Here is a 16,432-nt window from a genome sequence, read left to right as displayed (position 1 = left end):
TGGAACTGGAGTTACAGAGATTGTGAGCCTCCATGTGGGTGTTGGGAATCAACCCCAAGCCTTCTTCAGCACTGAGCCATCTCTCCACCCTTCTCTCATAGGTTTTAATACTGTTTCTTTTGCTTTTTTTTTTTTTTTTTTTTTTTTTTTTTTTTTTTTTTTTGCTTCCTGTCTATTGTATGTCATGGTGAGGATCTTTTCTGGCTATGTCTATTTGAGGTTCTAAATGCCTCTTGTATTTCTCTGTGTCTTTCTCTAATCTGAGAGGTTCTGCTATAACTTATTGGATATATTTTCTCTTCCCCCAATGTTTAGTCTCAGCTCTTTATTCTTGTGGAGATCTTAAGTTTGGTCTCTTGAAAATATTTTAGAGTTCTTGAAAGTTGTGCTCATGTTCATTTCTGTTCTTAGTAATGTTTGAATGTGGCATTCTGTGTGATCTATTGGTGATGGGCATCCTATGTGATCTATTAGTGATGGGCATCCTGTGTGATCTATTGGTAATGGGCATTCTATGGGATCTGTTGGTGATGGGCACTCTGTGTGATCTATTAGTGATGGGCATTCTATGGGATCTATTGGTGATGGGCATCCTATGTGATCTATTAGTGATGGGCATTCTATGTGATCTATTAGTGATGGGCATCCTGTGTGATCTATTGGTAATGGGCATTCTATGGGATCTGTTGGTGATGGGCACTCTGTGTGATCTATTAGTGATGGGCATTCTATGGGATCTATTGGTGATGGGCATCCTATGTGATCTATTAGTGATGGGCATTCTATGTGATCTATTGGTGATGGGCATTCTATGGGATCTGTTGGTGACAGGCATTCTATGGGATCTGTTGGTGATGGGCATTCTATGGGATCTGTTGGTGACAGGCATTCTATGGGATCTGTTGGTGATGGGCATTCTAGGTTGGTGATGGTTTCCACTGCGCTTTTTATTTGATTCATTCCATTTTTCATTTCTAAAACTTGGTTTCTTCATTCTTTCTTATCTTTCCCCTACCCTCACCAACATCCTCCCCTACCCCTCCCCTACCAAGACCCCATCTTCTGATCCCACCAAGTTCCCTATCCCCTCCCCCACTAAGTCCCCTATTTCATTTTCATGGCTCTTGCTTTACTTTTGTTTTTGCTTTGTGGCCCACTGCGTTTATCCAGTGGACACAGATGCGAAGATGGGAAGATGAGTGGCTACATCACCGAGAAATTGTCTGCTCCCAGCAGCTGCTTGGCTGCTATTCTCCTGGATGGGATGAAGAGACATTAGCCCTTTCCCTTCCCCCTCTGTGAACTTGTGCCCGCTCCACGTGGGAAACTGCAGTTTCCATGAGTACCAGAGCATATCATGTTCTATTTGTTTAACCTGTTAAGTTTCCAGTTCATTTTCTACCAAGTTTTATGACTCTTCTTCTCCTTTAATGATACTCTATGCCACAGTAGACAACAAACCCACACGCACATTCCTTTGTCTCGGTGAAATGTTACAGTTCAGTGAGTTACACTGTGTGATGGCATCCCAGCACTGTGTGGGAACAGGAATGTTGACCCAGGGGAGGGAGCGGGGTGGGGGCAGGGGGAGGGGAGGGACCAGAACAGTGTGTGGAAGGTACTCAAGGCCAGTTGGGCTCCTCACTTCCTCCCTCATGAGACAGACACTTGGACCCAATCAGATGCCAGTTGCAGAACTGGACAGTGGGGAGGAGAAGAGGCCTGAACAGTTCCAATCCCATACGCTCCAGTCTCATCAAGGCGGCCTGGCTCATCCGCTCCAGAGAGAGTCCACAATGGCAGGGAAGGCAAGACAACAAGCAAGGGTAGACATGGCAGCCGGAAGAGGAAACAATCAGTCACACCTGCACCCAGGAAGCAGCAAGTGCCCTACCTGCCCTTGAGATGGCCTTCCTACCCACTGTCCAGATTTTATGGTCCTTGTGCCTGTTCTTCCGAGTGTCTCTTGGTGGAGGAGCTGTGACTGTCCTGTTTAAGGCCCAGCAGTTGCTTGTTCTCAGTACCTTGACCATGAGCCCCGGTATTAGCTACCCTTGTCTGTAAAGAGAGGCATCTTTTATCAAGGCTGAGTGTCAGTGATAAAAATGAGTAATGGGTGATGTAATCATCTGTGACTACTTCCTGCTGACACTGGGACACCATTATGAAGTTTGGGCAAAAATGTCGGCCAAACTCTGGTTGTTTCACTGTTGTCTGGGTTGTGGGACCAACCGGAGGTAAGAGTGTGTAGGCCAAGTTGAAAGAGTCTGTGAGGCTGGGCCTGAGCACCTGTGAGTTACCGATTTAGAGTTCTCCTGGATACTGTTCTAGGGAACACCTGGGTGTTAGGGACAGAAGATAAAATTAAGGAGTTTGGGGGTTGTTGTCTTAAGTCAGGGTTTCTCTGTGTAGCCCTGACTGTCCTATAACTCACTCTGTTGATCAGGCTGACCTCAAACTAAGAGACCCATCTGGCTCTGCCTCCTGAGTGCTAGGGTTAAGGGTATGTGACATCCCTGCTCAGCTTGCAAAATTTTTATTGCTGCTTTAGTCTTATTGCTGGTTATAGATTTGCTGAAATTATTTATTTCATCTTGGTTTAATTTTGGTTAGTCATATGCATCTAGAAACTAGTTCATTTATTTTAGATTTTTCCAATTGGCTAGAATACATGTTTTTTTTTTAAGATTTATTTATTTATTTCATGTATGAATGAATATACTGCTGCTATCTTCAGACACACCAGAAGAGGGCATCAGATCCCATTAATGATTGTGAGCAACCATGTGGTTGCTGGGAATTGAACTCAGGACCTCTGGAAGAACAGTCAGTGCTCTAACCACTGAGCCATCTCTCCAGCCCAGGGTAGCTTAGTTTTTAACATTGATTTACAACCAAAATGCCCTCTGGCCTGCTGCCCACAGCCATATACAAGGACCAAATGGAATTTCTCTCTGTTACCTACCCATCCACTGGAGAAATCACTGTCTCACCAATGTCTACATCTGGGCTTGCTGTGGGGCTGTGGGCTCACTATAGAGACTGTGGGTTCACTGTAGAGACTGAGCTCACTGTAGAGACTGTGGGCTCACTGTAGAGACTGTGGGCTCACTGTAGAGACTGAGCTCACTGTAGAGACTGTGGGCTCACTGTAGAGACTGTGGGCTCACTATAGAGACTGTGGGCTCACTGTAGAGACTGTGGGCTCACTGTAGAGACTGTGGGCTCACTGTAGAGACTGTGGGCTCACTGTAGAGACTGTGGGCTCACTGTAGAGACTGAGCTCACTGTAAAGACTGTGGGCTCACTGTAGAGACTGTGGGCTCACTGTAGAGACTGTGGGCTCACTATAGAGACTGTGGGCTCACTGTAGAGACTGTGGGCTCACTATAGAGACTGTGGGCTCACTGAAGGGCTGTGAGCTCACTATAGAGACTGTGGGCTTACTGTAGAGACTGTGGGCTCACTGTAGGGCTGTGGGCTCACTGTAGAGACTGTGGGCTCACTATAGAGACTGTGGGCTCACTGTAGAGACTGTGGGCTCACTATAGAGACTGTGGGCTCACTGTAGGGACTGTGGGCTCACTGTAGGGCTGTGGGCATGCCTCAATTGAGGGCAGAATTACCAACTTTCCTCAGGCTGACCCTTCCAGGCTGTGGTTTCTGCTTCCCTACCCCACTCCCACCTCCGTGAGTTGCATGGCTGAGACTGAGTCCTGACTTCTGTGTTTCCACTTCTTCTTTTCCTCTATAGGTGTCTGAATCTCTCTCTCTCTCTCTCTCTCTCTCTCTCTCTCTCTCTCTCTCATTCACTCTTTAGAGTTCATTCTTTTTCTAGCATTTTTTTGAGATGATAAGGAGGTAGGATCAGTGAGAGAAGTGACCCACTTCCCCTGGGAAGATGTTAGCCAAATATACACATCCCAGCTCTTGATGTTTCCAGCACCAGTGTCACCACACTGTTCCGAAGGAAGCCTGGGCTCACACTACCTGCAGAGTCCAACATGCCAGCCACACAGGCAATCCAAGTTACATTGATGTTGGTGAAAATTAACTCAGGTGTCTCAAGTGCTGAGCTGGCCACATGGGCTAGGAAGCTTACACCTTAAAGACAGCATCCAAAAGGTGCTGATCTCTGAGCTATTTCTGTCCATAAAAGGGCTGTGGTGGTTGATTAGAGAAGGGGTGAGGAGTGAGGGAGAGACAGAGCAATGACAAGGAGGCGGACCGAGGGCGGGCAGCCAGCGCCACGCCGTCACCTAGCTGGGACACTTTTCTTTTGCTTTCAGAAACGAGTTCTATTCCTGACCAATGACTATTTCTTCACGGACATCAGCGACACACCTTTCAGGTGAGGGGATGGTGTCACACGCCAGGGATTCGAGATGGAGCACAAATACCACCAGCTCGAGGCAGGACGTTCAGAATTCAGAGCGGATTCTTTCTTTCCGATGGCAGGTCTGTGCTATTAGCAAAAGATCCTGGTCAGCTGGCGTTCAGGAAATGAGGCCTGGCTGGGCTTTGCTGGTGTGCCTGAGTGTCAGCTCCTAGTTTGAATCCCAGCTCCACTGGAGCCTGAGTCAAGGCATTTGCTGTGCCTCAGATATGTCACCTATAAAGTGTGAACGGTGACAGTAGCAGCTACTTCTTGGCTATAGTAATAACACGATGGGACCTATGCAGATGTTGAAGCCGGGAGGTAGAATGAGAAGACCCAAGTCAAAGTGCTCTAAGCTCCGTCCCTTGGTTCCCAGTAGAACTCCCTGCTCTGATACCTGAGAACCTCTCAAGACTGCTAAGTCCCCAGGCCATGCAGACCACCAGCACCAGAGCTGTGAGGCAGAGCCGTGTCTTCTAATGTTTCCCAAATTCAAACCTAATGTGCTACCAAGAGATGAGGTACAGTAGGAAAGGAACCCGGGGGATCATGAGACCTCTGAACACTGCTCAGCAATGGTCCCTAGAAGTTCAAGCCCTCCTTAAGCAACATGGGACTACAGAGATCACAATCCGTGTCACATCCAGGGCCCTTCTTGGGAAGAATGGCTGATAAATTAGCAGTACCTCCCTGGTTCTCAAAGGGACAACTGGTGAGGCCAGGCTAATGGAAGGGATCTGGGGAAGCATGTCATTGCCCTGTGTCCAAAATGTCCTTGCTTGGTGAGCAGCTAGAGGACACACAGCCGGTGCAGACACAGCTGCCTGCTCTTCTCTCTAGCTTGGGAGTGGTGCTCACCAGGGGCCATGGAGAGTACATCCTCCTGGGGAACACGTCTGTGGAGGAAGGTAAGTCAAGCCATGTGCTGACTTGATGTGATGTGTGGTGGGGATGCTCTCTCCTAGGTTGCTGGGCAGGATCAACCCAGGGTGGAATCAGGGTAAGCATTTCCACCAGCTGCCCATGACCCTAGCTGCCTGGGCACCTTGAGAGAACCAGCCTCCCTGCGAGGCAGGATGTTTCTAGGAGCCCTAAAAAATGGGACACGTCAGTGTCTGTTCATTCTTCTTTCCTGTCCCTGGGGTACATCTCATCACCCATCATTCTGCCATCATACTCATCACAGTCCCCTCGTCCGTAGACAATCACAGTGACCTCTAACTGTTCCCCTCACCCCTGTCTCTGACTTCATCCACTGAATCTTTCTAGAAATGCCTTCTCTCCTGGTGCTTTTTCTGCCATCTCTCCCAAGTTCACTCTCTTAAGCTTCTTATCCCATCAAAAGATGTGCAGAAGATCTGACTCTTGGAAACTGGGTGTGACCTTCTCTGGGCCAGATTCAAGGGATTGGGGTCTTTTGAAGGAACAGATGGCTGAAGTCTAAAGAGTTGCTCGGCAGTTGTCTTAGTCAGGGTTTCTATTCCTGCACAAAACATCATGAACAAGAAGCAAATTTTGAGGAAAGAGTTTATCCAGCTTACACTTCCTCAGTGCTGTTCATCACCAAAGGAAGTCAGGACTGGAACTCAAGCAGGTCAGGAAGCAGAAGCTGATGCAGAGGCCATGGAGGGATGTTACTTACTTGCTTGCTCCCCCTGACTTGCTCAGCCTGCTTTCTTATAGAACCCAGGTCTACCAGCCCAGGGATGGCACCACCCACAATGGGCTGGGCCCTCCCCCCTTGATCACTAGTTGAGAAAATGCTTTACAGCTGGATCTCATGGAAGCACTTCCTCAGCTGAAGCTCTTTCTCTGTGATAACTCCAGCTTGTGTCAAGTCGACACACAACCAGCAAGTACATCAGTTAAGAGCATTTGCTGCTCTTGCAAAGGACCTGGGTTTTCCAGCACCCACATGGTAGCTCACAATTATCTGTGCACTTCAGTTCCAGGGGATCTGATGCCATCTTCTGGTCTCATACATGCAGGCAAAACACTCAGACATAAAATAATAACAATCTTTTTTAATTGACAGCTGAGGGGGCTCTGAGGTGACAGGCAAAGGGGAGGTCCACAGCATCATGATGGGGATGAGGGCAGGGGACTGGCTAACAGAAACTGGGAGAGCTTCCCTGAACTCTCTCTTCTTGGACCCTCCCTCCAGCTCATCCTGGCCCTAGATGCCACCGCCTACTGCAGCTTCCCAGGGTGGCCATGCCCTGCCACAGTGGTGTGCTGGCCCCTGGAGCATCCTCACATAGCAAGAGGCACAGCTGCTGGAGCCTTCCGTATACCTCTTCTTCCTTCAACCTTTCTCCCACTGACCCATTTGCCTCAGTCGCATTTCTGCAAAGTACAAAGGGACCAGTCCGTCACTGAAGCCCCAGAGCTGACTAAGTCAGTCATTGGTCTGCCGTCTCTTCCTACAATTTATTGAGCACCTGCTTATGTCCGAGCACTGAGCTTCCAGGACTGGTCCCCTCATTCCATCCGCAAATGTGTACTGAGTGCACAGCTGAAGGCTTCGAGCCCAGTGAGGATCCCGAGATCACTAGGAAGGCACAGCTTACTCCAGGCTTGTCTCTGTCTGGTTACTGTAGTGATCATGTAATGCAGAACCCAGAAAAGGGGGAGGGGTAAAAATCACTGCTTTCAAAGTGTTAGCTTCTTGGATGGATGTGTTAGGAGGGTGGGACTGTGCAAGACAGTGCTAACTAAAAAGGTTTAAGGCTGTGTCTACTTAAACCTGTAACACAACTGAAGGAGCACTCAAGCAAACCCTCCCTGCACAGGGGTTCAGAGACTTGGGTGTGTTCCCACAGCCACAGGGTATCAGCCTGAGTGTGGACTCTGCTTTCAGGCCTGCATGACTTACTTCATCCGGATCTGACCCTGGCCAGTGACTGGTAGGCAAGAAGGTATGGGTGGGAAGGAAAAAGGGAGCATTTGAGGTAACCAGGATTTCTGGGCTTCCAGGATCTACTGTATCACGGATATTGACCCAGACCACCGGAAACTCAGCCAACTGGAAGCTGTGGTCCGTTTCCTGACAAGGGTGGATCCAGACCTGGAATGTGAGTTCCCTCATCCATACCTCTGAACTTGTCCGGTGGGTCCCAGGGCTTCCCAAAGGTGGAAAGTGCCATCAACCAATCCTGGCACCACAAGGGTAGTTTGAGGAGAACAAGAAGAGCCCCAAAGAAATTGGCAGAGCTGGCTGGGGCTGTGGGCTATGTGGGATGTGAGCATTCTGGGAACTCAAGACCTGCAGCCAGGATTCTTGTGTCAGAAGCCAGGATCTTCCTTCCGACCCTCCGGCTTGTCCAGTCTGTCCCCACCACAACTTCACCTGCCTCGAAGTCCTCACTTTTACCAAGCATCAAATTTGACCAGGCTGTCTCTTCAGTCCTATGGTCTGGGGAGATCTTCCAAGTCTGTGTAGTCGGGCCTCTGGCCAGCTCACCTGACCACGATCCTCAGGAAGCCCCTTTCTCCTCTTCAATTGCCCTATGCATATGTTCTCCCCATGCAAAGACCATCTCCCAAAGCAACCTGCCAGGGCCTCCATCTATCCATCAGTCAACAAGGCTGAAGTGAGTTCGTACTTGCATCAGACCTGGGCAAGGGCAGAGATACAGACAAGCCATCGCAGGCCTGCATGTATGACGCTGCAATTTGGGGGAGAAGCCAGGCAGTGAGCAAGTCTGTACACACACATACATACATACATACATACATACATACATACATACATACATACACGGTGTTACAGTCACAGCAGGTGCCATGGAGTGTTGATGGGGATGTGGGGTACAGAGAGGTAAAAGCAGGGTCACTGCAGATGGAGAAGAACCCCAAGTGTCTGGGATCATCTTTGAAGGCAATGAAGATATCTAGGAAGTAGAAGGGAGCGGGTTATACAGTGGTGCACATCTAGCAATTGAGCTGGATACTATAAGCTAGTTTGGGGCCATGTGAATTTCCCTTCAATAAAAAATTAAGAGGAGAGGAAAGCGCTGGCTGTGGAGAGTGTAAGATGAGCAGCCAGACCTGGGAAGCAGCAGGTACTAGGGCACTGAGCCAGGTCAGGTCTGGGGCACACACAGCCACTAGCATGTTCTGCCTTGGGGACCAGAGAGGGTAGGAGCTGACACAGGCTGAGCAGGCTCTGGCTGGCTCAAGAGAATGTGTAGACTCCACAGTGTTGAACTGGGAGGGCCTTCGATGTCAACCAACGTTCAGTCCATAGTTGAGAATTTGAAAGCAAAACAGAGAGGGTTGATATCTTTATGCCTACAAAGATGGCTTTAACGCCCAGGACACCTGCACACAGCTCAGCCTGCTACAGAATAGGGGGCTGTGCTGTGGACATTGTTGATATTGTTATTGGACAGGTTAGTCTCAAACTTGCTATGTAGCCAAAGATGGCCTCCAACTTCTGAGCCTGTACTTGCAAGAGCTGGGATCCCAAGTTTGTGTTGTGACAACCGAGCTACTGCCCCAGCTTCTAGGAGGTGTGCTCTTCTGAATGGGGTGGGCAGGGGTAACAGAAGTCATTCGACTGGTTCCTGTGGCTTTACCCCCAGGTGACGAGGAGCTGGTTCGGGAAGTGCTATTTGATGCAGTGGTGACTGCCCCCATGGAAGCCTATTGGACAGCCCTGGCACTCAACAGCTCTGAGTATGTACAAGGGGGGGTGACCCCAGGAGAGCAGGGGACACATTCAAACCCAGTACTCTGTGTTTGACTGAGTCAAGATGCACCGCCAGGGGACTCAGGAATGTTGTGGAGTGGATATGAGAACGGTCTTCACAACTCTGTCACCCCAGTTCCTGCCTGCTCAAAAATGCCAAGTGCAGCTTTCCTGGGCACAGGTGCTAGGGTTTGCTCTCTGGTTTGGTCTCCAGCCACCAGATCCCACCACCCAATAAGTGCCCCCACCAAGCACAAAACAGAGAGCTTCTAGGGAATGTTACCTCAGTGCTTCCCAGACGCCTAGATTTTCCTCATCCTCGTGCTGGGTTTTTCTGGGTGACATTGTGCTTCATGGCTAGATGGGGGATGGGGTGATGGGGGGCATTGTCTAAGAGGCAGGAGAGCTAGGGGTCAGAGTGGCATTTATGAGGTGAGGGTTACAGCGCTTGTTTTTGAATAGAAACATCCAAAACCCTAGACGCCAAACCTCCCTAAACACTCAGGCTCTTTGCTGTTCCTAGACCAAAGCAAGCTCCTATTTTTAAAAGCATGTGTGCTCCATTTCTCCAAGAGAGGGGCCAGAACACAGCGTTCATGCGCATATACGTTGCATGTGCATCCGGTATCCACGGAAGGCTGTTTTGGGAAAAGTTTTAAGCTCTGCTCTCTGGTTAGAAAAATAGGTCGGTGAAAAGGGCTTGAACCGTATATAACTTTGAACCAGATAAATGCAGGTATACAAATAAGCCTAAAGGAAGGAAAATCTGTAAGAGGAGGTAGGAGCACACAGGACTGAGGGGGCAAATGTTCTTTGATAGCTTTTATACTCAAAAAAAAAAATGGTCTGGTGAAGGGGATGAGAAAGATGGCTGATAAAGCGTTTGCCACACGAGTGTGACTGCCCACATTTGCCCCCCCCACCCGAAAAGCCAGCCATAGCATCACATCGATGCTGGGAAGCCAGAGATAGACAGATCCTTACGTTCACTGGCCAAATCAGTGAAAATTAAACTGGTAGAGAACAGTTGAAAAAGACCCTCAATGTCAACTTCTCACCACCACGTGTATGCACACACACATGTGCACACTCACACAGACATATGTACACAGTTATAACACACACATATAAAACTGAAAGCCAACATGTGGGGTTGAAGGCTCTCCCACTGAAGGCAGGGTCAAGCAAGCCCCAATCCAATCCTATACAGCAGCAAGGTCAGAAAGCATGTAAGCAGCTAGACAAGAGAGCAAGCTTACAGCCAATGAGGACTGGAAAAAGAAAAAGGAAATGGTCTCTGGTTAAAAAAATGACATAATCGGGGGTGGGAGGAGCATGGGAGAGGGTGAGTCTGTGGTAGAGAGCTACCTAGCATGTATGAGGCCCTGGGCTCCATCCCTAACACTGTAAAATAGATAAATAAGTAAATATTATATACCAGGAAACTTCGAAGGAATAGGAAAATCACCACAGCCAATAAGAGAATTTAGTAAAGTGGCTGGTTATATTATCAATATTCAAAAATTAATACCTGGAGCTGGAGAGATGGCTTAGTGGTTTAAAACACAAACTGCTCTTACAGAGAAACTGAATTTGGTTCCCAGCACCCACACTCAGTGGCTTCCAGGTGCCTAGAACTCCAGCTCCTGGGAATCTGATGCCATCTTCTAACTTGTGTGGGTTTCTGCACTCACACGCATATACCCACACACAGACTTGTTCACTTATGTCATTCATCATAACAATTAATATCTGTGTATCTAAGTAACCCTCCCCCAAGAGATACAATATGAAAAGACTTCCTTAGGATGGTAAGAATAAAAATGTCCTGGGATTGTAAGAACACACTGAGCATACACAACACATGTGACACCTGTGAATTCAACTACCCTGAGAACTGAGGCAGGAGGACTGAAGGCTCCAGGCCTGCCTGGACTACAGGGTAGGACACTGACTCCAAAAGTAATACAGGACACAGCTCCGTGGTCGCAGGCCCTACGTATAATCTTAGGGAGCAGAGGATGGTTGAGGAGGCCTGAATGCCTGGCTAGGCCCACAGTGTCTGGGAGTGGGAAGACAGACCACGAAGCTAGCCATGCTTCCTAGTGTATAGACCTCCTGCAGCCTCAAGGGAATGCCCGTGAGACTCTCTCTGCTTCCAGGTGACTGTAAAGTTCAATAGAAGAGCAATCAAATGTCTCAATCCTGGGCATTTCCACCTAGACAGGAAAGCATCATCAAACCGCAGCCCACTGCAAATTGTGGTGATGGGACACAAAAGGGCAGCCAGGCCCAAGGGACACAGATCCCAAGGGACTGTGCCATATCAGTGAGGGGAGGTGGGCCTAATAACTGATGCAAAAACCAGTGGGACTAACAGCACTGGGTAACTTTCTCACACCATACACCTGGTTAGTGACTCAGACACACAGACAAGAAGCCTTCTTGTAAGTTCTAGCGGAAACTGTGATCCTGCTGCTCTGAAATCCGGGAGTCAGCAAGCTTTTCCTAACACTGAGTCAAAGCTCGGCAGCCATACGAGAAATGACTGGTAAATTTAACAGCCGGGAAATGTCTGTCTTAGGAGGGTGCAAAGGGAGATGGAACGGGGAGACTGCAGCCATGAACAGGTAGAGGTACCACCTCTGCAGCTACTGTGTGGATGACAGAGAGCTTCAAGGACAGACAAACAGAGCACAGGACCATACGGGGACAGCAGCCACGAGAAAAGATCAGTCCTTTAATATGTGTTGACCCAGCTCTTAATAAAAGGATCACATCTAAAAACCACTCAAGATGGTGCCTGTTTGCCGTCCTGTGCAGAGCTGAGTTTGGCAGCATACACTGTTGGTGGGACATTTAGCAAAAGTGTGTGTGCTGTGAGCAGAAACTGACGAGGCTGTGGCCTGCATTTGGGAATCAGAGGGCTAGAAAGGATGCTGGTTTGGATGGCCTGAGGTCACACTGTATAGCATCAGTGGAAGCCGGCATTTCCAGCAACTGTCCTGCTGGGGGAGCACAACCTCTGGAGCATCCAGCTGCCTCAGGGACCGGTCCTCATCAAAGTGAGTCTGGAGACATCCCTGACTATAGGAATGGGTTTGGGAATGAACCAGGTGAACCAGGAGCATCCTACTACACCAGGAAGGGAGAAGCTAGCAAGACTAATGAGGCCCCTGCAGAGAGCTCGTGAGCCAAGGATGTGATGAGAATAGAAGGCAGCCGTGACTGCAAAGGGCTACACTCCAAACCCTGCATGCATAGAGTCCGAGGGAGAGAAAGCCCACTCACTGGTCACCTTAGGAGGTGTAAGACAGACACTAGTTCAAATAAGCAAAAAGCATCAGTTACTTACCTCGCCTCTTCCATGCAAATTGTATTTCCAGTAAAAAGCAAAATAAGGAGAAAGTGAAGAGGTTGTACCTGTGAGTGTCCCCAGTCAACAGGCAGTGTGTGCCTGCATATATGTATGTGTATATATGTATATAAATAGGCAAATAACAGGAAGGAGGGCGTTTGCCTGGCTCCCACTTCAGCCACGTGTCAGGCCCACCCATAGCTGAAGGGCTAGCTAGGGCAATACATCATGGCAGAGAGCAATGCTTATGGAGGTAGAGGGCACCGGGTTCCCAGGGTCCCTTTCAAGGACACCCTCTCTGTCATGTCTCACTTCTCAAAGGTGCTGTAGCCTCCTGAAAAGACCACCCAGGGAAACAAGCCTTCCATAACTGGGACTGGTGGGGGCAGCATTCACCCACACCATAGAGAGTAAAAACTCACAGCTGGATATGATCAGGTCCCAAAGTCGGAGAGGTAATTTACCAGAAATACAAGGAACAAAGGAGAGAGAGAGAGAGAGAGAGAGAGAGAGAGAGAGAGAGAGAGAGAGAGAGAGAGAGAATGCTAAACAGTACTTTAGCAATTGACCTTCACCCAGACAGGAGGTCTGGTCTTGCAGAGTGATCGGCAGGAAGAGAAGCTGATGGGGAGACCCAGAGCCAGGTTTAAAAGCCTAATGACTGCCATGAGCGTGGGGGTTTCTAATAAATACTCGAAAGTCACAGTGGCAATGGTTGTGCCATTTGGTGAGTGCACTAGAAGAGGTACTTTAGATGGAGAAATTATTTGGTGTGCCAGTTGTAACATAAATCGGGGAAGAGGGAGAACAAATATTAAGCTACTGTCTTGAACAGACCATGGTGAAGTTCTGGTTCACCCAGGCTAATGCCGTGAAGTGCTTGGGTTATCTGAGGACACTGGGAATTGTGGTTTTTTTTGGTGGTGGGGGGGGAGTAATGGTAACACTGAGGGTTTTTTTGAGTTTTGTTCCTTATATTCTGATTATATAAATTGAAATATTTACTGATTTAAAATATCTGGGATTTTCTTAGGAATATCCAGTTGCTTTAGTGCCTTGGAAAGCCTGGGTTGGTGTTTGTGAAACTAGGTTATGGGAGAGCTCAGTAGAGTCAGAAACAAATTGGATTGGGACTTTTTAGAGATGCCCGCCTCAGGATCTGATTTGGGGCATCTACTGCAGGATGCTGGTACCCAAGTAACCCAGACGCCCATGAGCAGGGTCCCCTCTCTCTCTAACCCCTTCGCGTCAGGGACTCCCCAGTCCTCCAAACAACTGGGTTACCCCAGGCCTGGTGCTGTGTCTGGATTCTGACACTGCCAGTGTAGACCACATAACCATGTGACCTCCAGCTGTGGCAATGCTTAGGTGCTACTGCCCCATGTCCTTAAGTAGCCATAAACCTGGGTGCTGGAAAACGTGGCTTGCATGTTGTCATTGCTTTACCTCACAGAAATTCAGAGCCTGGTGTGGATGTGGCCTTTCTGGGGACCCGGGCTGGCCTTCTAAGAAGAAGCTTGTTCGTGGGCTCGGAGAAAGTCTCTGATAGGTGAGTCCTACTGGGCACCTGGTGGGGGGGCCTCTGGGAGGAAGGAACATGGCACAAGTCTTGGGTCCCTTTGGGCCATGCAGAGAGGTGACAGACTCAGTATGCTGTGCCCTGTGAATCCATTGATATAGACACCTGGGGAACAATTGACTGATGGGTGGTGTCAGAGGCCATCTTTCCTTCCACCCCCTCATGGTCCCCCCCCCACTAAGTCCCAATGCTGTAAGCCACAGAGCTCCTCAGTGACTCTCTCGGGACTCGATAACAAGTCCACACACCCTAAGCAAGGTCGGAGGCTTTCTAGGAAAACTGCTTTGATGGGGTTTCCCTCTCCTTTCTTCTTTCCCTCCCCTAATTCCCAGAGAGTCGGGGGCGGGGGATAAGGGGAGCACCATCCTAAAACTGTGTCTAAGGATTGGAAGACGTGGCAACACAAACAGTCCTTCCCCAGGCAATCAAGGACTTTGGGAAGCTGGGAAGACAGCTGCCTGAGGGCCACAGGTGCACTGTGCACGCCCCAGTAGAGAAACTCCTTGTACCTAGACCATGATGCAATAGGCAATCTGGGGACTGCGAAACAGCAAATCTGCTTCTAGAGCAGGCAAGCCACTCATTCAAACGTCAGTCCTTTACCTGGGAATTACCCACAGGTGCCACTTAATTTTGCACCCCCCCCCCAGCTTCGCCCACTTCCTAGTCAGCTTCTGGACCAGCCTCCCTCTGTAGGCTTGTGTGTGTTCAGGGAAAGCAAACCCATAATTAGCAAGGAAAAAGCTTCTCCAAAACGAGACTAATGTTGTGCACCGAAGCCTTTCAAAGTAACCATTTAGGGCAATCGGTGTCTCTTTATTGCAGTCAGAGATTTGACTGTGGGATTTCCTCACTCGGATCTGCCAGTGAGCCACAAAAGAAATCACCTATACCCAAAGGAAGTATGCTTTCCACATGTTCCTGCTGGGTCCCAGCTCCGCCTCTGCTGCCCTCCCCTTCTACTGGACACTCCAGCATTTTGCTTCTGGAAAAGGCAGGAACTTCCTGGAGCAACTTAAGGGCTGATAACTCTTTCTCATTCTTTTTTTATTGAGGGCACTTGAGACAGGTCTTAGCATGTAGCCAACATAACTGAAAACCGTGAGCATCCTCTCCAGTTCTGGGAGTGTGAGGATGACAGTGAACTTACTGCCTCTGCTTAGGTACAGGTGTTTCCTAACGGCAACTCGTCCAGCACAAGATGCTGGTTACTTAGTCCAGCCAGACTGATCATGTTTGGCACAGGGAAAAGGGACAAACATCTTCCCAGATTTGAGGAGACATCAATCCTACTCTCACAGGAAGTTCCTGACACCTGAAGATGAAGCCAGTATTTTCACCATGGACCACTTCCCACTGTGGTACCGGCAGGCCTCTGAGCATCCCCCGGGCAGCTTTGTCTTCAATCTCCGATGGGCAGAGGGACCAGGTAACCTACACCTCTGCGCCCTTCCCATGAGTGGAAAGTGGGGGCAAGGTATTGTGGAAGAGAGAAAGACCCCAGGGCTCCCTCCCTGCCTTCCCTCCTTGGGACGTGCCTGGTACAGCACACAGGATGGAGGACTATGTGTTCTGACCCCCAGCTGACATTCATGCTCCAGCCTAGAGCAAAGGAAAGAGATTTGACCGAAAAGCCAACCAGTCTGACTCCTGGCCCACATTCCCAGTGTGAGATCAGTTTTAGAAAAACTCCATAGCTGAAGAGGTCATACCCATGTGGCTCTCCTAGTCTCCATGCCTCTCAGATTACCCAGAAGGCAGCTCTAGGGTGTAGGGGAGACAGCCAGGGCCAGCCAGAAGACCCCTATAGGCCAAGGAGAAGAAGTGGCACCAAGCTGGGGACTCCAGCTTCCAGCCCTAGTCACTCTGGAGGATGGCAAGAGAGAACACCAGGACCTTCACTGAGTGTGAGGGAAATCAGACTGCTGAGAGCCCATGGCGCCCATGGCTCAGCGCACCCTTAAATGCTTTTGAGGAAATGGTCCAGAGAGACTAAGGGTGCAGGTAGGAGGTTGTCTAGGACCCAAAAGTCTAAGTAGCAAGTATCCATCAAGTTGCCACAAGAGGGATGAGTCCAATGCAGAGGGGCTGGAACTTGGACCCAGTCACCCAGTCGTGGTTGAGTGAATGAGGTGGGTAAGAGGGCAAGGGTAGACATCTCCAGGATGATAGTTCTCCATTGTGTGTGTGTGTGTGTGTGTGTGTGTGTTTGAATGGAGGAGGGTTTGCAGGAACTGGTAGCCTGTAGAAGACCACCGTGTGTCTACATGCATGCACACACAGAGACACACGCAACATGTCATGGAGGGCTGCCCTGGGACTGTCAGCTTTAGGAGCTCAGGATTTCCAGAGCTGCTCCTCTAGGCTGAAAACAACGAGGGGGGATTCTGCTCCATAACCCCAAAGCCTCCTTACTCTCCACCA

The 16,432-nt window shown here is 49.3% G+C and overlaps 1 protein-coding gene across 1 annotated transcript in view; it reads left to right on the top strand.

Annotated features, from left to right (window-relative positions):
- Positions 1-16,432, top strand: part of CACNA2D4 (calcium voltage-gated channel auxiliary subunit alpha2delta 4) — a gene marked incomplete at both ends in the record, with an annotated part of 113,907 nt that overhangs the window by 56,053 nt on the left and 41,422 nt on the right. The window contains 7 exons of the mRNA XM_080914776.1: positions 4,290-4,351; positions 5,219-5,286; positions 7,239-7,284; positions 7,355-7,452; positions 8,965-9,058; positions 13,883-13,978; positions 15,310-15,437. Coding sequence (XP_080770902.1) covers positions 4,290-4,351; positions 5,219-5,286; positions 7,239-7,284; positions 7,355-7,452; positions 8,965-9,058; positions 13,883-13,978; positions 15,310-15,437 — 592 coding nt within the window. The remainder of the gene's footprint in view (positions 1-4,289; positions 4,352-5,218; positions 5,287-7,238; positions 7,285-7,354; positions 7,453-8,964; positions 9,059-13,882; positions 13,979-15,309; positions 15,438-16,432) is intronic.

The sequence above is a fragment of the Micromys minutus genome (assembly GCF_963924665.1).
Source record: "Micromys minutus genome assembly, chromosome: 3".
Taxonomy (NCBI): Eukaryota; Metazoa; Chordata; class Mammalia; order Rodentia; family Muridae; genus Micromys; species Micromys minutus.
The sequence above is the reverse complement of the archived record's forward strand: the minus strand, read 5'-3'. Positions and strand labels throughout refer to the sequence as shown.